We start from the raw sequence: 21,387 nt of genomic DNA, 5'->3' as shown, positions 1-21,387 counted from the left end.
ACTCAGGTCCATTCATTGTCTTTTTGGTAAGCAACTCCAGTGTAGATTTTGCCTTGTGTTTTAGATTATTGCCATTCTGAAAGCAGAGTGAACCATGTTTTCCTCTAAGATTTGGCCTGTGCTTAGCGCCAATCCATAAAAAAATGTATCCTGAAAAACTCTCCGGCCCTTAATGACTACAAACATACCCATAACATGATAAAGCCATCACTATGCTTGAAAATATGGAGAGTGGTACTAAGTAATGTGTTGTATTGGATTTGCCCAAAGATAACACTTTGTATTCAAGACAAAAAGTGAATTGCTTTGCCACATTTTCCGCAGTATTACTTTGGTGCCTTGTTGCAAACAGGATTCATGTTTTGGAATATTTTGTATTCTGTACAGGCTTCCTTCTTTTCACTCAGCCAATTAGGTTAATATTGTGGAGATTAACTACAATGTTGTTAATCCATCCTCAATTAAACAGTATCAGTGCACACAGAGTGAGTCCATGCAATTTATTATGTGACTTGTTAAGCACATTTTTACTCCTGGATGTATTTAAGCTTGCCTTAACAAAGGGGTTGAACACTTATTGACTCAAGACATTTCAGCTTTTTTTCCTACACAATATTATGCTGCTGATGCCGATTTGATCCATTTTAAATTCAGGCTGTAACACAACAAAATGCGAAGAAATGAAAGGAGTGTCAATACTTTCTGAAGTCACGTACAATAATTGAGACGTCACCCTAGTAATAGCGAAACCGAAAGTAACCAAACAGCCTGTTGCCGGACGATTTTGCGATCGTTATCAGATCTTTCGACACCTTCTAAACGTCAACAGCCTGTACTGTTTGCGAGGTAAGATTTTTACGTTTTCCGTGTCTGTAGACTATGTTGTGTTTTTCTGAATAAATATTCTTAATTGTTGCTCATTGATCTTGTTTTATACATTTGAAAAATAAATGTTAGTGTCTTCGAGACACAATTATTTGTATGTGCAACTTTTTAAAAGTTGACCCTGAGAAAAACTAGGTTGCCTGTATGCGGGTTGTTGTGAGTTATATGCAACTGACAGTGGCTACTAAAAACCATTATGGGTAACATTAGGCTATGTTTCACGAGGGGTAGATTTGTGAGGTACCGTTACTAGTAATGTTTCTTTGTTTAGGGCTACCCTCAAAATACATGGTGGACTTTCCCTAGTCGAACAGGCTACACCACCTCTTATCTATTTACATAGTAAAAGAGAAAGTTCGGAGTCCCTTTGTGTTATCATACATTTTAGCGCTTTCTCCACATGTCAAGTATACTATATGGAATTGCTTGTTCGTTTTTGTCCCCAAACCACAACCAGGTGAAATGCCGAGTCCATAAACTGAATTATAGTTATAGAACCTCCTTCTCCTTTACTTCCCCTTTATCTGAGCTCTACTGGGATTCTACTGCTAAATGTATTCATTAACTGGTTGATTTACTCCAGATAAAACATGTTTTCTATTAACATTACACCCATACAATGTCTCATTTATTAAAAAAGGAATTGATAATTGCATCACAACCATCTTTTGTCTGCCGAAGAAATAGTTGAAACAGGCATGTTGACAATCCAGGTGGTAGGTGACAAATAGATAGCTTAATAGGGGACAGTTGCCTATGTGAGGCTCTTATTCACACGGAACTGAGTTAAGACCAATGGTTGACTTGGGATGGAAGAAGTGCAGGAGCTGTCTTTTTACAAGTCGGTCCATTAGACTATGTTCACTGAAATTCACAAATGACATTATGCTATAGAGACGACCTCTGATCATTCACTGTTCACTGTTTATACACATTTCCCATGATTTCTCCATGAATTTTAACCACATTTCCAAGACTATTATTATAGCCTACATGAAAAAGTATGAAATATTAACGCTGGAATGCTGCTGTGTCTGATCCCATGTAGACCTACCACCTCCTGCCGTTGTGCCCTTGATCAAGGCACTTAGCCCCCCACATAGAACTGCACTGTCAATCACATGTCAACATGTGGTTAACCCTCCATCTGGAGAGCTCCTGGCTTTTTCAACATTACAACCAAATACTTTTGTCTTTATAAAATAATTCCCTCATTCAATAAATCAGGGATCAAATGGATAAGGTAGGCTACTTTAAAGGTGTCTAACTAGACATGTTTATATATACGGCATCAATATTCATGTTTCGGGGGAGATCTATGCACAGCAAGTTATTCTTCAATTAGGCTATTCTTCAAATATTGTTTTACGTTGTCGCAATTACATGGCTACTGTTTATTAACAGTGCAGATCTATTTAGGCTCTTTAGAGCGGGTGGAAAGGCAACAACGGAATTAATGCTTAGATAGCTATAGTTAACTAGCGAGATAACTGCTACAAGTTATGTTTTAAATTGGTGATCTAGTTCATCTGTCATTATGTTATACCTGCTGCTGAAATGTCTCGCTCTCTCTCCTCGGGCAATGGACCACTCACACTGGCACACACACAGCACCACAGACATGCACTGAAGGGTCAATTCGATAATGGCTGATATGTTGTTTTTTAATTGATTGATCATATTTAAATGTGTGCTTTCATGAATTACGTTAACAACAATTATGAAACAAATTTCCATGACTTTACAAACAGTGGCAGAACTAGAGTTTTCTACATGGTGTGGCTAAGGCTGTTTCAGGAGGTCCATAGACCATGACAGAAAATGCGTGTGTAACCCTAACCTGGCGTCTAAGGAGCATTTATGAATCCTATGATTTCTGGTTAGAGGTAGAAGTAATAAATCACTTCACCCAGAGTTCTTCAATGTGGCAGATAGTGTGGTCCAAAAGGGTTACTTCACTAGAATTCTTTAACATACTATGAATAGTCAGTGTCTCTACCTCAGACCTGCAGCTCAATTTCTTTCTTTCTTTCTTTCTTTCTTTCTTTCTTTCTTTCTTTCTTTCTTTCTTTCTTTCTTTCTTTCTTTCTTTCTCTCTGTCTCTCAGTCTCTCTCTCTCTCTCTGTCTCTCTCTCTCTCTCTCTCTCTCTCTCTCTCTCTCTCTCTCTCTCTCTCTCTCTCTCTCTCTCTCTCTCTCTCTCTCTCTCTCACACCACACACTGTACTCACATACTGGTGAGACTTGGGCCACTCTGTTTTCATTAATATATAATATGGGATTATAAGTGTTAAAACCTCTTCGAGCTACCCCCTACTTTTTTCAATTTCTGCCTGAAGACATAACCAAATCTAACTTCCTGGAGCTTAGGCACAGAACCAAGGATATGCATATTCTTGGTACCATTTGAAAGAAAACACTCTGAAGTTTGTCTAAATGTGAATTGAATGTAGGAGAATATAACACAATAGATCTGGTTTAGATAAAACAATGAAAAAAAACATGTTTTTTTATTTATATTGTTGTATCATCATCTTTAAAATGAACAAGACAAAACAAACATTCAGATAGGATGATCGGGGCAATTTCAGTGAAAAACATAAGAGGGCAACAGTACTTGTGCAAAGTTTCAGAATGATAACTTCCAAAATGAGTGTGCAACATGACATTTATAATGAAGTCACCCAGGTGTCCCACACAAGTAGCCCAAATGTACCCAAGTGGCCAAATTGGTGAAGTTATACATTTTGAATGGAATAACTATATACATGTTACTGTAATTTAATTATACCAATGTGTTTTCATGAATTGAATTCCCTTAATCTATTTTATGAGAATTTGTAAGATTCTTGTTTGCATAAAATAGACGGAGACCAGTCTTATCAATAATAGGTAACAGAATTTATTCTCAGAGCGCGCTGCCACGTTACCACGAGCAACAGTTTATATACAATAACATGACATCATTTCATTGCTTAACACAATCCCCTCCTCTCGACCGGGACAAAGGGAACTTTAAAAGTTCATTCTGACCCCCCTAGCACATACACAGGACACACAACACAACTGAATTAACTTTTGACCCCTCAACATTATCGATCACCACTTAGCTGACAGAACCTAGGAATGCACTCACTGTCTTATCTAACACACCCCAGAGCTAAGTTTCGTCGGTTCAACCATAGGTTAACTACCTTATCTGTTTACTTAATCCACAACTCATTTCTTTCTTCCTAGTTGGAATGGAGTTTAACTTGAACTTTAATTAACTTTAATTACTCCTTGTCTGTGTCACGCAATCCCTTCTTATGAACTCATATTGTTAATCAGATATAATAAAACGGAGTATACGTTTACTTAGTTACAGTTCCATTTAAAATGATTTGTTCAGTCATTTAATCATAATTTTCCTAACAATACAAAATACCAAAATGGTATTCTAACACACCCCCCCAAAAAAAAATGGAGAAAAAACATGGGGGAAAAAATACACCTTTACAAAATAATACTTTCAATATTTGGAAGACCCTCAGTCCTCTACACAATATTATGTTGCTGATGCCAGGTGCCATAGCACATCCATGCCTGAAGAAATACATTTGGGCAGATGAACACCACTTGTGGCAGGAGCTGGATGAACCAGCTTCAGTGGGGGATGGACACCTTGGCACTGGGGGCTCCCGTTCGGAGTCAGTGTCACTGTGAAAGAAAATAGTTTCACATATGAGCCCTGTATCAACAGGTATAATAAACAGATATATGTAGAGTACAGGGAACATAAGGTTGAATATATTATTATAGACCTGCTAGATCTACTGTCTCTATTATATTATGACAGACCAGCTGTATCTACTGTCTCCATTTCATTTTGGCCATTGTTGTGGGCCTGCCCTCCCCTCAACAGCCTCAAATAGGCTATTTCATTTCACAAATAATATTTTATATTGTTCATTTCAAACAACGGCATTAGCATGAGAAGAACTTACCAGTCCAAAACAATGTCCTCTCCATTCAAAAAATATTCCTCCATTTGGGAATCGTTAAATTAATCGGACTCAATCAATTTCTTCTAAATTGTGTGTACATCTGTATATCTAGACTTAGATTTAGCTTTTCCTGACTTAGTCGCCATACTGAGTGATATATAAACAGCGGAATATGCGCTTTACCAAAACAATGCTTTGCGCAACATGCATTGCTCCTTCCGGTATGAATCGTCAATGGCGAATGAACCTCTTTACGCCGGAGTTTACTACATGGGTTGGTCTTCCAACACATAAACATTACATATTGCCGTTTACCTCAGCTCATTGGCTATCTGCCCAGCTAGATTTCAAGACGATCAGTGGTCATTGGGTTGAAAGACAGTCAATCAACGAAACAGCGGGCAAATCATTGGTACACAATGATGTCATTACTTGTTGTCTTCAAATCGGTTTCTTTCAGTCAATACGTCCCGCGAAATTACCCATCAGGTTTGGTTGTGTTACAAACAAACCAGTTGATTGCAGTGAAACCAAACATGCCTGGAAAAGTTACGTTCTGTGTGGGTTATTTACCTCGAATGTGTCGTCGAAAATTGAATGACACGGAATTCACGACACAAGCGGTTCACAAAATATTTCATGTTAGGCTATAAAAATGGATTTTATCAAACAAAAAAACATTCATTGTGTAACAATGAGCATTGGGATTGCAAACAGAGGAAGATCGTTAAAGGTAAACAATTTATTTTATTGCCGTTTGTGTTTTGTTACGCCTGTGCTGGTTGAAATAGTTGTTTTTTATGGGGCTCTATCCTCAGATAATCGCATCGTAATCTTTCGCAGTAAATCCTTTTTTAAATCTGACAACGCAGTTGGATTAGCAAGATTCTAGGCTTTCGAAACATGTGAGACACTTGTATTTTCATGAATGTTTAATATGACTATTTATGTAGCGATCACCGTATGTTGTCGAATTTCATCCCGCTACCGGGTTCCGTGCACAGAGAGGTTAAACACCCAAAATATTTTGAGAAAATAAAGCACCAAGGAGATAAGATAGCATTTGTGTTAAATAAATTGCATAGTTTATTTACAAAAAAGGAAAGTTACAAAAAAAACACACTGCAATTTGACATACCAGGTATCAAGCAGAAATGGACTTGAAAAATGAAAATCATTTTGGTTCCCATCAATATTACAAATGTGCAGTATCATATTTATGCTAATATATATTATGTTAACTAATATCAAAGACACATTTTGGAATTGGCCTAATCAGGACCAAATTAAATCTCTGTGACATGATACCCTTTGGATTTATAATTTTAGAATGTCAGTGTACTAGCTAGTACACAGTGCAGGATTTAATCATGACCAGAGGGACCACCTAAGTGCCAAATTAACCTAGGTAGATTTAAAACAGCATCATTTTGCATTTCTAGTGAGAACTGGCAAAATGTTTCACAAACTTATCCACGTTGAGGGAGCGTGCCCTCCTTGACTCAACACTAATCATTCCGAGGTTGACTAAACCTGTCATCAACCATTGTTGTCCTAAGGTGGGTTTTAATCCATTTTAAAGCTGAGAACCTTCTCTCGCAAGAAGCACTGCTGACTGGTGTAACAACAGAAATCTTACAATGTCGAAATAGCTCATAGAAGGTTCTAGAAGGTTCTAGAAACACAACAAAGTCAAGGAGAGTAGACGGTCTGTCTCTTCCACTTTTCTCTCTCCTATCAAGAAGCCGCTTGGTTTGATGAACCTCATGTTTGAGGTCCTCTAAATCTGACTCAAAGGCAAACAGAGGCTCCTCATTCAAGAATCTTGTACTCTTTGGGTTGAGAGACTGGACCCGTTGCATAATCTTGCAATTCTTCTTTGAAAAACGCCTCTGCAGTTCATCTGTGAGACTGTCAGGCACCTGATAAAAGATAGCTCTTTGGAAGCTCTCACCATCACTTTGGTCACTATTGTTCTGTCAGTGCTCATCATCAATGAGTCGTGAAATCGTAAGCTTGTTTTAGGCTGTCTTTTACACACTGTTTGTACACTTATTTTACAGTGCTCAGCCATCTCTTCAACCTCTTTCCATAGTTCTCCAAAATAACCCTCACTTCTGTAGTCCTGTAATGTGTCTGTAAGGGCACCTACTAGATCCACAGCCCTTGCTGGGTCAAGAGAGCTTGATTGGAGCATGTCAGAAAGACATTTGGCATCACCAAGCACTTTACAAAAGGAAACCAAAAGCCCTATGACATGTAAATCAATCTGAGAAAGAAGGCCCCTTGCCTCCAGTGATCTATCACCACTATTTTCAAGCGTGATATCCTGTAGTAGCACTCTCAGAACTTCTGGAAGCCTGTCCCTCAGATTACGGCATGTCATGTATCTGCATGCCCACCTTACATCTGTAATTATCTGTCGTTCCTTGGGCTGCTGCTGTGGATAAAGCTCTTTCTGAACTGCAAGCCACTTGAGATGAACGTACGAGCCAAATACAAAGTTCTAAACTTCTGCAGGAGAGCAAAAACTAACTGCCTCAGGCACTGATTTTACAGCATTTACAAGAACCAAATGTAAACAATGTGCATTACAATGCACACAAAATGCAAATATTGCACTGTTTTTAATCCGTGCAGACACACCAGAATGCTTTCCGCTCGTGACGGATGCACCGTCGTAGCCTTGACCCACAAGATCATTTCTGTAGTCCAGACCATGTTTTTCAAGGCAATCAATTATCATTTTTGTGAGACCTGCTGCATCTAAGCTTTCAGCTGACTGAAAGTGTAAAAAGCTTTTGTGGATGGCCCCATTGTAATAGTACCTCACAACTAAAGAATTTTTTTTTTTTTTCAAATCTTTGGTTTCATCTGCAGTTACACTAAAAACGTCACTTTCTTTTACTTCTCTTATTACTTCCCTTTGTACCATCTCAGCTCAGCCCTCGGGAACTTCCTTCTGGATTTGGTGGCTTGTGTACTTAGCATTGCCACATTCATTCATCCTTTTCTCTATGCTTTGCTATTTCTTGTAAGATTGTTAAAACATGACCCTTGCTGTGAGAGTCATCAGACTCTTGATGACCTCTGCGCTATGTTTTGAGTGGCAGTTAATAGGAGCACATCTGCAGTTGTTTTAATGGAAGTACAGTTTTCCTCCACTTTCTTTTTCCGGCCCTCATTTATGACATCTAACATTGATGAGTTGCTGTCAATAGCCCTTTTATGCTGACTCCAAGCATACATAGCATTGATATGATGCTCTGCCTTCGAATGGAGCTTAAACCCAGGATCTTTAAACAGGGCCTTTTTCCAGTTACAAAGACCTGACTGTGATGTGAAGCCAGATTCGGGTGCATTGGGCAAAGAAAAACTGCCTACAGGCGAAACGATAAATAAAATCTTGATTTACAGAATATTCAATCCATGAATTGTCCTAAAACCAGGAGCTGTTGAAAGCCCTTTTCCTAGTACCATGCTGAGTTCTGGGAAATGTTTTCAAACACTGTACAGGACCCTCTTCTCTGGATCTTGAAATGTCTGAAATACACATGAAATAATGTGTCTATAATGTCTCTATGGAAATGTATAATTAAGGGAGCCACAAGATGAGATACCAACAGCTGCTAGCTAAAATGTGTAGTTTAAAGTATAGGCCTGGTCTACCGTTGGATCCTTTTTTGGGACAACATATCTGGTGTTTGATGCAGTAGGGAGGGGCTCGATGACACCTCCTGGCAGCTCTGGCTCACTGTCCTGCTCAGAGCCAGAGGTCTCTGTGTCATCCCTTGATACATCTATTACATTAAAAGAACACAAGAACCATTAGTGTGTAATCACAATAAAAATGCCACAGCCATCAAAACAAGAACACATATGAATCAACAACCAACATTTTAAAGTCAGGCTTAATCTGACAAAATTATCTATTACAAGCTGAATTTAAACTTACATTCTGATGACTGACTGCCTGGTAAATGCTCTGCCCTGGTGGTGGTAGACTGGGTCCTTGTGAAGACTCTGACTAGCCTCAGCGAGGGAGCTGCTTCCTTTTGCTTTTTTTGCAGTCCGGAGTCATGTTATGTGACAGACAGTGTATAAAGATACCTCATGCGGTCTATAGACTTACCCCATACTGTTGTGACAAGTCTTGTCATTGTACATTTCTCTCTTCCTACTCAGGAATCCAAAGATGACTTCAGCTACCTCCTTGCTGTTTTTTGCGATCCATTTAGTCTATATCAGCACTGGAAATTCCTTGGAGTGTAAGTAGTGCCATGAATGCCTTAATAATGGTTATATACAAAAATAGCTTTCAGCTGGTTACCTTTCTCTGTGGTTTGGGAGAACTGTATAATGTTTTTTTTATTTTTATTTTTTTTAATTTATTTTTTTTACCAAAAGTTCAATAAGATTGGCCACATGATAAAACTGACTACTATAACATTAATTCTCTCTTGTATTAATGTCAATGTTTTTTCTCTGGTATTTTACTAGCAGCATTTGTCAAACTGGAGTGTAAAACAGAATACCATGGGGTTTATGGTCAGCAGTTAATTCTAGGGTGCATTGTCAAACCTGTGGTTGTGGATGTGACCATCATAACGGTGACCTGGAAGAGAATGGGAGCTGCTGCTAAAGCTGATGCTAATTTGTTGGAATACCATAAAGAGAAAAGGGAGCTAACCCCTGGGTTTAAATTTGCTGAGCCATCCTGGAACAAGACGAATATGAATGTGTCCTTGTTGTTGACAAATCCCAAGATGGCCGACAAGGGGGAGTATGAATGCATGGTGACCACAGATGTTGGGATTGCCACAGCTACAATCAGCCTCAGTGTCACAGGTGAGTCGTAGACTGTCAACAGTTCAACCAAGTGTGATTTTAGGAAAATATACACATTTTTCAACACAGGTTCATGAAAGGAGCAAACTAAATATGTGAGATATTCAGCCAAGCTTTGAGGGCAATAGAAGAATAGACAACATGTTTTTTAAATGTGTCTCGGCTCATAGGTTATGATGCCCATACACTGAAAATGCTTTGGAAGGAAGTTCTATTCAACTTTCAATGTTGTCACACACACACACACACACACACACACACACACACACACACACACACACACACACACACACACACACACACACACACACACACACACACACACACACACACACACACACACACACACACACACACACACACACACACACAAACAGGCAAGGATGTACTAGAGGAGTTCAGATCTATTTGTAAGTGTGTGATTGGACAGCACAGCAGGGGCTTTGTTAACTTTTTGTTTTTGTTTCCACTGGTTTGTTTCCACTGGTTCCAATTTCCACAACTAGCCTCCACATTTTCTTTCTGCCCATGGTATGTAATCACAGTGTACACAGACCAAATTAGAACATGTCATAGAGATAGAAGAAAGGTAATTCCAGTTTATTAAAATCACTCCTACGGTAATCTCATTCCAAGTTATAACCATTGGATTGACGTTGAAAAGGTGCAAAGTCCGCCTGGACAATGTTTACCCACTGACGTTGTTTAACTCACTACTAGCGTATATCAACCGCATGTATAATATATTTTTCCCTTCCTCTCTCTCTCTCTCTTCCAGCTAAGTACAAGACTCCAACCATGAGCTCCCTCCCTGAGACCAACATCAAAGAGAACACAGATGTGACCATTTTCTGCAACTCTACAGGCGGGCACCAGACAGGGTTGATCTGGTGGTTTGACGAGTTCGGCAGCAATTGGACGCGCAGTGCTGAACTGGTGGCCAAAGAGACAGACGATGGACTGTTCAGCCTCTCCAGTAAATTCACAGTGCTGAAGGCCACATCCAGTTACACAAACTACACGTGCAAAGTGCTCAATGTCAATGGTGCCGAGGAGGGGATGGCATCATTTGTGATCCAGTTTGCGTCGCGAGACTTAGGTACGTGCTGCCGTGCCTGCTACCTATGGGTATGAATATGTTGGTGATGTCACCCTTTGTAAAAGCAGGGTCAAGTCCAAAACCTGCCAGTCTCTCGTAATTCCCTCATCCTGACCCTGATAATTGTAAAACAATTCAGCCTTAATCTAGTCTACTTTATCAACATAGGCCTTTTAACGACATCTTTATCACATTTCTGAACGCAATAAAAGTCAGCCTTATAATGAGAGAACAACATGTCACTGAGGGGTGGAGTACATCAGGCCGTAACATGCTCCCAAATCTGACTGAACATCTTCCTTGAAACTGGAAAAAATAAAAATGATTTGGGTAAGAAACAATAGATAGCAATAGTAATGGCATCTTTTTGTAGGCACTAACTCCCCCAATGGTTTGTTGGATGAAACCTATGGGGAAATGAATGGAGTTTTTGGATAAACGCCAAAAATAAGGTCTGTGATAAGCATAGGCTTAGGAGATCTTATATGTTTTGGTCTACGAGAGAATCTTCATCAGTTAGCATAACTTTTTGTGAATTTTGAAGCCTTTATGTAATTTAATAAAGCACATAAAGGCTTCATAAATCATAAAGGTCATGTTAACTGACTGATAGTATCTCATAGAACAAAATGTATAAAATCTCCAAAACCTTTGTTAACCTCTGACCTTATTTTCGGCATGTATCTCAAAACCATATTCTTTTTCACCATAGGAATGGCTGAACGAACCAAGAGTAACTCCTTTTACGGTCCTCCAGCTGTTGTTCTTGCATCTAATGCCAAAACAAATTGTTCTTAGCAATGGGAAGTAAAGTAGCACATTCTTGCAGTCAATGACCAAAAGGGCCCTCTCTGGCCTCATGGGTGGAATGTTATTTTCCTTTCTTTTTTTCTTTTTTTTTAACAAATCCGGTGTCTATGTCAAAAGGGTTTTGTTATATTTCAGTCTTCAAGATTTGTTTAAGACTAATAATCTCTCTGTGTGACCTTGATTTAGCCCACTGCAGTAAAAAGTTATTAAGATGCATGCAGATTTGAACAGAGCTCAAGTCTGTGTGTGTGAAATGCCCTGATACTGACATTGACCCAAGCACAACTAACCTTTTTGTCAGCGATTGGGTGCAGAGTGAAAGCGGAGTCAGGCGCAGGACACAGGTATGGAGTAATCCAACTGAATTTACTCAAAGAATAAAGCAAAATTCCAAAATGGAACATACAACAAAACTCTAACACGAACACAACCACTAACGACAAACAATCACGGACAGAACAGAAATGTATGAACACCACCCGAACACCACCGCTGAACACCACACGAACAAGGAGAAGGGCCGACAGTACCCCCGCCCCCCCGCGCGCCGACACCGGCCTCGGGGACGACCAGGAGGACGGGACGCAGGGCGATCCGGGTGGAGACGGTGAAGCTCCTGTAGTAATGAGGGATCTAGGATGTCATCCACCGGTACACAGCATCTCTCCTCCGGGCCGTACCCCTCCCACTCCACCAGGTACTGAGGCCCCTCGCCCGACGCCTTGAGTCCATGATGGCTCGTACGGTATATGCTGGGACCCCCTCGATGTCCAGAGGGGGCGTAGGAACCTCCCGCACCTCAGACTGCTGGAGCGGACCAGCCTCCATCGGCCTGAACGAGGGGTTAATGTGATAATCAGGGGGGGGAGTTGTAACCTATAACAAACCTCGTTCAGTCTCCTCGGGACTTTAAATGGCCCCACAAACTGCGGACCCAGCTTCCGGCAGGGCAGGTGAAGGGGCAGGTTTCGGGTCGAGAGCCAGACCCGATCCCCCGGTGCATACACCGGGGCCTCACTGCGGTAGCGGTCAGCACTCGCCTTTTGCCTCCTGACGGTCCGTTGTAGCCGCACATGGGCAGCGTTCCATGTCTCCTCTGAGTGCCGAAACCATTCATCCACCGCAGGAGCCTCAATCTTGCTCTGATGCCATTGTGCCAGGACCGGCTGATAACCCAGCACACATTGAAATGGTGATAGGTTGGCGGAAGGAGTTTTGGGCCATCTCCGCCCAGGGGATGTAAACCGCCCACTCCCTCGGCCAGTCCCGGCTATAGGACCGCAGAAACATACCCACAACCTGGTTGACTCTTTCCACCTGCCCGTTACTCTCAGGGTGAAAACCTGAGGTAAGGCTGACCGAGACCCCCAGGCGTTCCATAAACAACCTCCATACTCTAGACGTGAATTGGGGAACCCGATCAGAAACTATATCCTCAGGCACCCCGTAGTGCCGGAATACGTGGGTGAAAAGGGCCTCCGCAGTTTGTAGAGCCGTAGGGAGACCGGGCAAAGGAAGAAGACTGCAGGACTTAGAAAACTGATCCACAATGACCAGAATCGTGGTGTTACCCCGCGACGGGGGAAGATCCATCACAAAATCCACGATAGGTGTGACCATGGTCGTAGTGGAACGGGAAGGGGTTGTAATTTCCCTCTGGGCGGGTGTCTAGGTGCCTTGCACTGTGCGCATACCGAACAGGAGGAAACATACACAGCGCACTGTCCGACCGATGCCAGGATGACCAGAGGAGGGTGACGTGTGAGCCCAACAGATCAAACGATCGCGAACATCAAACGGAAATGTACAGACGCCCAGCTGGACACTCGGGGGAGTGGGCTCTGCACGTGACGCCCGCTCGAAGTCCGCGTCCACCTCCCATACCACCGGTGCCACCAGGCGAGAAGCTGGAATTATGGGAGTGGGATCCGTGGACCGCTCCTCTGTATCATACAGCCGGGACAGTGCGTCTGCCTTCACGTTCTGGGAACCTGGTTTGTAGGAAAGGGTGAAAACAAAACGGGTGAAAAACATGGCCCACCTTGCCTGACGAGGGTTCTCTTCGCTGCTCGAATGTACTCCAGATTGCGGTGGTCAGTCCAAATGAGAAAAGGGTGTCTAGCCCCCTCAAGCCAATTTCTCCACATCATAGTTTCGCTCCGCCGGGCTGAGCTTCTTCGAAAATAATGCACAGGGGCGGAGCTTTAGTGGCGTACCCGAACGCTGAGACAGCACAGCCCCTATCCCTGCCTCTGACGCGTCCACCTCAACTATGAACGCTAAGGAGGGATCAGGATGAGCCAACACGTGAGCCCAGGTAAACAGAGCCTTCAGGTGACCAAAAGCCCTGTCTGCCCCTGCTGTCCACTGCAGTCGCACCAGTCCCCCCTTCAGCAGTGAGGTAATGGGACCCGCTACCTGACCAAAACCCCGGATAAATCTCCGGTAGTAGTTGGCAAACCCTAAAAACCGCTGCACCTCCTTTACCGTGGTCGGAGTCGGCCAATTACGTACGGCTGAAATGCAGTCATTCTCCATCTCTACCCCTGACGCTGAAAAGCGGTACCCTAGGAAGGAGATGGACTGTTGGAAGAACAGACATTTCTCAGCCTTGACGTACAGGTCATGTTCCAACAGTCTACCAAGTACCCTGCGTACCAGGGACACATGCTCGGCGCGTGTAGCGGAGTATATTAGAATGTCATCTATATACACCACTACACCCTGCCCGTGCAGGTCCCTGAAAATCTCATCTACAAAGGATTGGAAGACTGATGGAGCATTCATTAACCCGTATGGCATGACGAGGTACTCATAATGCCCAGAAGTGGTGCTAAATGCTGTCTTCCACTCATCACCTGCCCAGATACGCACCAGGTTGTAAGCGCTCCTGAGGTCCAATTTTGTGCAGAAGCGCGCCTGACTCTGTCATACTGGCTATGAGCGTTAGCTGGTAACTGTATTTTACCGTGATATTATTTAAACCTTGATAATCAATACACAGGCGCAAACCTCCATCCTTCACAAAAAATAAACTTGAGGAGACAGGTGAGATGGAAGGTTGAATGTATCCCTGTCCCAGAGATTCGGTGACATATGTCTCCATAGCCACCGTCTCCTCCTGTGACAGAGGATACACATGACTCCTGGTAAGTGCAGCATCTACCAAGAGATCTATCGCACAATCCCCCTGTCGATGGGGTGGTAATTGAGTCGCCTTCTTTTTACAGAAGGCGAGTGCCAAACCGGCATATTTGGGGGGAATGTGCATGGTGGAGACCTGGTTTGGACTTTCCACCGTAGTGGCACCTAAGGAAACACCAACACACCTACCTGAACACTGACAGGACCATTCCTTGAGAGCCCTCTGTTGCCACAAAATAATAGGATCATGAGAGGCCAACCAAGGAAGACCCAATACAACAGGAAACGCAGGAGAGTCGTTCAGGAAGAGACTAATTCTCTCCTCGTAATCCCCATGCGTTCTCATAGCAATGGGCGATTTGACCTCCCTAATTAGCCCCGACCCCAAAGGATGACTATCTAAGGCATGTACAGGGAAAGGAACATCAACAGGAACAATAGGGATCCCTAATCTATGTGCTAAGGAGTGGTCAATAAAGGTCCCAGCTGTGCCTGAATCTACTGGCGCCTTATGCTGGGAATGTGGAGAGAACTCAGGAAATTCTATAGGTAACCACATGTGTGCAACAGGGGGCTCTGGGTGAGTTGTGTGCCTACTCACCTGGGATGACCCACCAGTGCTCCGCCTGCTACCTCGACCTACTGGAGAACCCCCCCCAGCACCGACCGGCAGTGTGCCCTCTGCGGCCACAGCTGGTGCAGGGAATGGTCCCCCCTCCGGTCCCCCTCATAGCAGCCCCTCCTAACTCCATAGGTGTGGGATCCAATGTGCTGGGTAATGGAACGGGCGGACCCCGATCCAGACGTCCACGGGAGGCCAACAGGTTATCCAGCCGGATAGACAATTCCACCAGCTGGTCCAGGTTGAGAGTAGTGACCCTGCAGGCTAGCTCCCTACGAACGTCCTCACGTAAACTACACCTGTAGTGGTCGATCAGGGCCTGCTCATTCTCCTGAGCGCTCCTCATCTCCTGTCTCAGATTGAACAATCTCTCTCCCTCCGCTCTCCCTTCAGGTGGATGATCAAAAACTGCCCGGAAGCGGAGGGAGAAGTCCTCGTAGTCATCCAGAGTCGGACCTTCCCTTCCCCAGATGGCGTTGGCCCACTCCAGGGATTTTCCAGTCAGGCAGGAGATGAGAGCGCCCACTCTCTTGCGTCCGGAAGGAGCCGGCTGAACAGCTGCCAGGTAGAGCTCCAGCTGGAGTAGGATACCCTGGCTCCTGTGAGCAAGAGCCGAATTCCACTGGGACTTGACGACGGAGGGGTGGACATCGGTGTAGGTTGAGGCGCGGGTGGAGGTATAGTAGCGTTGACAGGAAAGCCTCCTCTCCTGTCCATAGTTTACAACACGCGATCCATGGCTGACCCTAGCCGGTTTAACATGGTCGCGTGCTGCTGAACTCGCTCCTCTACTGGGAGAGAAGGGCTGGCTGTACCTGCTGACTCCATTTGATCCGTGATTCTGTCAGCGATTGGGTGCAGAGTGAAAGCAGAGTCAGGCGCAGGACACAGGTATGGAGTAATCCAACTGAATTTACTCAAAGAATAAAGCAAAATTCCAAAATGGAACATAAAACAAAACTCTAACACGAACACAATGACATAAACAATCACGGACAAAACAGAAGGAGGGAATGTAAAAAATTGTGTATGTAATCAGACAAAACAAAACGAAACAGAAAAATGGATCGGTAGTGACTAGAAAGCCGGTGACGTCGACCGCCGAACACCACCCGAACAAGGAGAAGGGCCGACTTCGGCGGAAGTCGTGACACTTTTTCTCTTGACTTCATATGAATTGCCTATTTATTTTGTAACTCATAATTTCTGTCCATTTTGTCTGTCCAGGTATTAAAAGTGACCACTTGAATATTGTCTCCACCACCAACTGGCTAGCCCCGGTTGCAGTCATAGGCTCTCTGATCATTGGACTCCTTGCTGCACTGCTGTTCTTTAAGAGGCGCTCTGCCCAACGTAAGTGCATTAATTGTCATACTCATGTATCTGATCATGTACCTGTTTGTCATGCTAGCTGGTGCTAGATTAACCTGTACAGTGGCCCTGCCTCTGCCAAGCCTGCATGCTCTGGCAGTCATCCATTTTGGCCTTGCATGGGAGATTACACAACCTGTAATGTTGTCTGGTAACTCAGCCAATCAATTAATAAGGGATCATAGCTTTCACCTGGATTCACCTGGTCAGTCTATTTCATGGAAAGAGCAGGTGTCCTTGATGTTTTGTATACTCAGTGTATAATATTGTAATAAAACTATAATCTGTTAATGGATTAAGCATTAACCTCACTTGTAGGCTGTTTATTGTTAATCTATTAATGGATTAAGCATTAACCTCACTTGTAGGCTATTTATTGTTCCTCAGCATCGCTTTTGGTTTAATGATGATCTTTTTGATTTCATTTGTTTTAAGCTAAATTGTAATAGTAGGTTTTATGTCCATTTTGACAGGAGCTCGAAGGCAGTCCACCTTCCCATTAATGAGTATGTCCTTCAATATTCAGTATATGTCATTTTAATTGGTCACTTTGAGTTTATGGTTTCCCATCTTTCCTAGACAGTTCACAGAAGTCACTGTAAAAGCAATACATATACTTTATAATGACCTACATCATATTTTAAATATTTGATCCAAATTTTAACTCAACAAGTGAAAATGATTACATTTTCCAAGGCAAAAACAACACTCCGTAATGCATTCACATAGCCTGAGTGCCAGTCTGTTTGGGCTATCATGCCAACCCCTTGTCACTCATTGTCATGCCTAACATCTTTGTCTTGACAATGAGATATGGAGTTGGCAAGAGTAGTACTTGACCAGGCTAGCATTCACATGATTTTGGTTTGTGAAACTAGCCACTCAGCCTTGGACAGTAAAACTGTGAAACTGTGGCCACTCACCCGGAACACATGTTTGTCTGTTCTCACCCTTCCAAATCTCCTCACTAAGCACATCCTCTATCAGTTCCTCTTTACTGTTGCTTCAGAGGGAGATACTTTCTTTACATTGTCTGATATGCTGTACATACAGTATCTGTCAAGGGCATGTGTTGGGGCCTCCAGGGGCAAAAATGGGCCTGTGTGTTAGACATTATTGCCTGTTTGTTAGATTTCTGGTCCCAGTTCGTCCCAGTATCTGTCCCTGTATAATATCTGATATGCTCTACACACAGTATCTGACTTAGCTATCCTATTAAACATGACTACTAGGGTGATTGAATGTAAGTCAAAGGGTAGTGTTTCTTCCCTCACAAGTGTAGTAGAAAATGGAGGCCGGATGATTACTAATTGTTTACCAAACCAGTTGGCGATGATGATGGCTCTGCTTTACCATTGTTTTCATGGGGAAATCTTAAGAATTGACTTACCCTTTTTCTAATTAAGGTAGTTAAGCTGCATGGCTGTAGTGAAGGAAGATTATTTCTTTGGGTCATACTATTATGTAATGCTGGGTGAAATATGGGCCTACCTGCACTGAGAGGAAAGACTTGCTGTCTTGACTCACTTTTCTCTTTCTGCCCAACTCTTAATTCTACTGAACTTTGGAGAAGACAATGCTCCTCTGGAGATTTAAACGTTAGATGACATTCCTCCACAATATGTCACAGATTAGCTTCTCACTTAGTATTTTTCTTTTTTAGGTGGCCACCAACAGATACCAGGCATGATCAATATGTTGAGGCAGGAGGTACTGTATTCACGTGTTCAATCTACAATTAATATATTTATATTGTAAATCTAATGAATGTACAGTGGGGCAAAAAAAATATTTAGTCAGCCACCAATTGTGCAAGTTATCCCACTTAAAAAGATGAGAGAGGCCTGTAATTTTCATCATAGGTACACTTCAACTATGACAGACAAAATGAGAAGAAAAATCCAGAAAATCACATTGTAGGATTTTTTAATGAATTTATTCGCAAATTATGGTGGAAAATAAGAATTTGGTCACCTACAAACAAGCAAGATTTCTGGCTCTCACAGACCTGTAACTTCTTCTTTAAGAGGCTCCTCTGTCCTCCACTCGTTACCTGTAATAATGGCACCTGTTTGAACTTGTTATCAGTATAAAAGACACCTGTCCACAACCTCAAACCGTCACACTCCAAACTCCACTATGGCCAAGACCAAAGAGCTGTCAATGGACACCAGAAACAAATTTGTAGACCTGCACCAGACTGGGAAGACTGAATTGGTTATGCAGAAATCAACTGTGGGAGCAATTATTAGGAAATGGTAGACCTACAAGACCACTGATAATCTCCCTCGATCTGGGGCTCCACGCAAGATCTCACCCCGTGGGGTCAAAATGATCACAAGAACGGTGAGCAAAAATCCCAGAACCACACGGGGGGACCTAGTGAATGACCTGCAGAGAGCTGGGACCAAAGTAACAAAGCCTACCATCAGCAAGGGCATTGAAGATGAAATGTGGCTGGGTCTTTCAGCATGACAATGATCCCAAACACACCGCCCGGGCAACGAAGGAGTGGCTTCGTAAGAAGCATTTCAAGGTCCTGGAGTGGCCTAGCCAGTCTCCAGATCTCAACCCCATAGAAAATCTTTGGAGGGAGTTGAAAGTCCATGTTGCCCAGCAACAGCCCCAAAACATCACTGCTCTAGAGGAGATCTGCATGGAGGAATTGGCCAAAATACCAGCAACAGTGTGTGAAAACCTTGTGAAGACTTACAGAAAACGTTTGACCTCTGTCATTGCCAACAAAGGGTATATAACAAAGTATTGAGATATTGACCAAATACTTATTTTCCACCATCATTTGGAAATCAATTCATTACAAATCCTACAATGTGATTTTCTGGATTTTTTTTCTCATTTTGTCTGTCATAGTTGAAGTGTACCTATGATGAAAATTACAGGCCTCTCTCATCTTTTTAAGTGGGGGAACTTGCACAATTGGTAGCTGACTAAATACTTTTTTGCCCCACTGTATCTATCTAAAACATATTGTATCAACATCTACTGTATTTATAATAGCTCTCTTGCTATTCAGCATCATAGCTTCATAGGGGACATGTTTTTAATTTTTTTGATTGATTATCTTCTAGTTAACCTTGTAGTTATCTTGTAGTTTACATGCTGCTCGTGCTCCTTGTAATGATTAGTGAAGTGTCTCCTGTTTTTACTTTCTATTATTTTGTAACAATTATTCTCCTTCTCTCTCTCTCGCCTTCTCTCTTTTGCTCTCTCTCCCTCTGTCTCCCTGTTGCCAGGTCTAAACAGCGACAGGAGCTGATTAGTTAACTGGCAGTCTCTGGAAGGGGCTGTTTCCTTGACGATCAATAAGGAGCTTGTCACCTTCACTGTCCTTTGATGGACTGTTTCCTGTTAAGTGTTCGGTGACAGTCACTTTGGCACTCAGGTCATTCTGATTTGAGGCATTTGTTTCTTCATAATCTACTGAGGATGCCAGCCTTTAAGCACTGTGGTTGATTACAAATGGTATAACTCTTTAACAGCCTATGTTTAAAAGCCTAACATAAATGGTTATATACAGAGTTGCCATGGTGTAGGTAAACTGTAGATTCTACCAGCATGATTGTTAAAACTCAGGTCTGCTAAGAGCAAATTTGAATACTGTGAAAATTCTTTGCAACTTCCGGTGCAGGTTTACAGGCTGTTCCTGCTTTAAGTTAGTTTTAACAGTGGTCAAGTAGGCTACTGTGGCTATTTGATCATAATGTAGGCCTACCAGAGTGGCCTACCATAATAAACAATGGAGAAAATGCATCCCATAACATTATAACATGGAAATAGCTGTTCTGTCATTCAGCCAACAGTAGCAGCCAATGTGCGGTGTTCAATGTAAGTCTACATTCCATGAGACTTTTGAAAAAAAACATGTAGGACTTGACATGAACTTGTTTATCCACTTGTCCTTCAAACAAGGAGGTGATTGAAAATGTTGTTGTGTTGTTTGATGCAAGAAACCACTTGCATCATTATTCCCATACCATACACCCCCCCACCCACCCAATTTCTGACTACAAATGATTAATAACTGGGCTAATAACTCACTAACTAGTGAACAAATGTACAAATGTGCACAAGTCGCTACATATAGTTCTTGCTTTGATCTACTCACAACCGCTCATGCTGTAAAAACAGTCCAGTTCAAAGTGAATGGCACAGATCTATATATGGCAATGGTCTATTTGTATATAGGCCTACTGCAGCTCTGATTGGTTATGGCACACTGGTCTGTGTAGAGTACAAGTCTGCTAAACTAAACTAAAACTAAATTCGCCTCTTGAGGTTTCGCAAGACTGTACAGTGCAATACGACATGTTTCATTTGACCAAAGATTTGTTGATCATCAGGTTTTAATAGATACTGCTGTGCCTGCCACTGTCCCCCCTGGGCTTTCATTCTGCTACAATGTGTATGAGAAGAAATGTTATGCTAAATAGTACATTACTTTTGACTAGAAGGAATAGGGTGCCATTTTGAATTCATCCTTTGACTTGACTTTGTGTAATATCTGGAACTAATTGTAACATTAAAGCAACCTTGTTACCAACAGCCAGCCTGTTGCTTCAACAGTGCTACCGCAGCAGTTTCTTTTGTTTTGTCCTTCCTCTTT

General features: G+C 42.5%; 1 protein-coding gene across 1 annotated transcript; it reads left to right on the top strand.

Annotated features, from left to right (window-relative positions):
• The first annotated feature begins 727 nt into the window (after positions 1 to 727).
• On the top strand, positions 728 to 21,349 carry LOC118389298 (uncharacterized). The gene is made up of 8 exons (XM_035779210.2): positions 728 to 846; positions 9,055 to 9,137; positions 9,370 to 9,717; positions 10,496 to 10,816; positions 16,620 to 16,745; positions 17,237 to 17,269; positions 18,427 to 18,473; positions 20,018 to 21,349. Exons 2-8 carry the CDS (start codon positions 9,065 to 9,067, stop codon positions 20,021 to 20,023), a joined length of 954 nt encoding a protein of 317 aa, XP_035635103.1. The 5' UTR covers positions 728 to 846; positions 9,055 to 9,064; the 3' UTR covers positions 20,024 to 21,349.
• Positions 21,350 to 21,387: the final 38 nt, after the last annotated feature.

Source organism: Oncorhynchus keta, chromosome 10, assembly GCF_023373465.1.
Source record: "Oncorhynchus keta strain PuntledgeMale-10-30-2019 chromosome 10, Oket_V2, whole genome shotgun sequence".
NCBI classification, from domain to species: domain Eukaryota; kingdom Metazoa; phylum Chordata; class Actinopteri; order Salmoniformes; family Salmonidae; genus Oncorhynchus; species Oncorhynchus keta.
This window is presented reverse-complemented; position numbering and strand designations above follow the sequence as displayed.

What these genes read in the sequence shown, in the direction of transcription:
- LOC118389298 (XM_035779210.2), top strand. Translation starts at nt 9,065, where the DNA reads ATGACTTCAGCTACCTCCTTGCTGTTTTTTGCGATCCATTTAGTCTAT. An exon ending in CACTGGAAATTCCTTGGAGT is followed by an intron (nt 9,138 to 9,369) that starts GTAAGTAGTGCC and finishes GTATTTTACTAG; the next exon opens with CAGCATTTGTCAAACTGGAG. An exon ending in TAAGAGGCGCTCTGCCCAAC is followed by an intron (nt 16,746 to 17,236) that starts GTAAGTGCATTA and finishes CCATTTTGACAG; the next exon opens with GAGCTCGAAGGCAGTCCACC.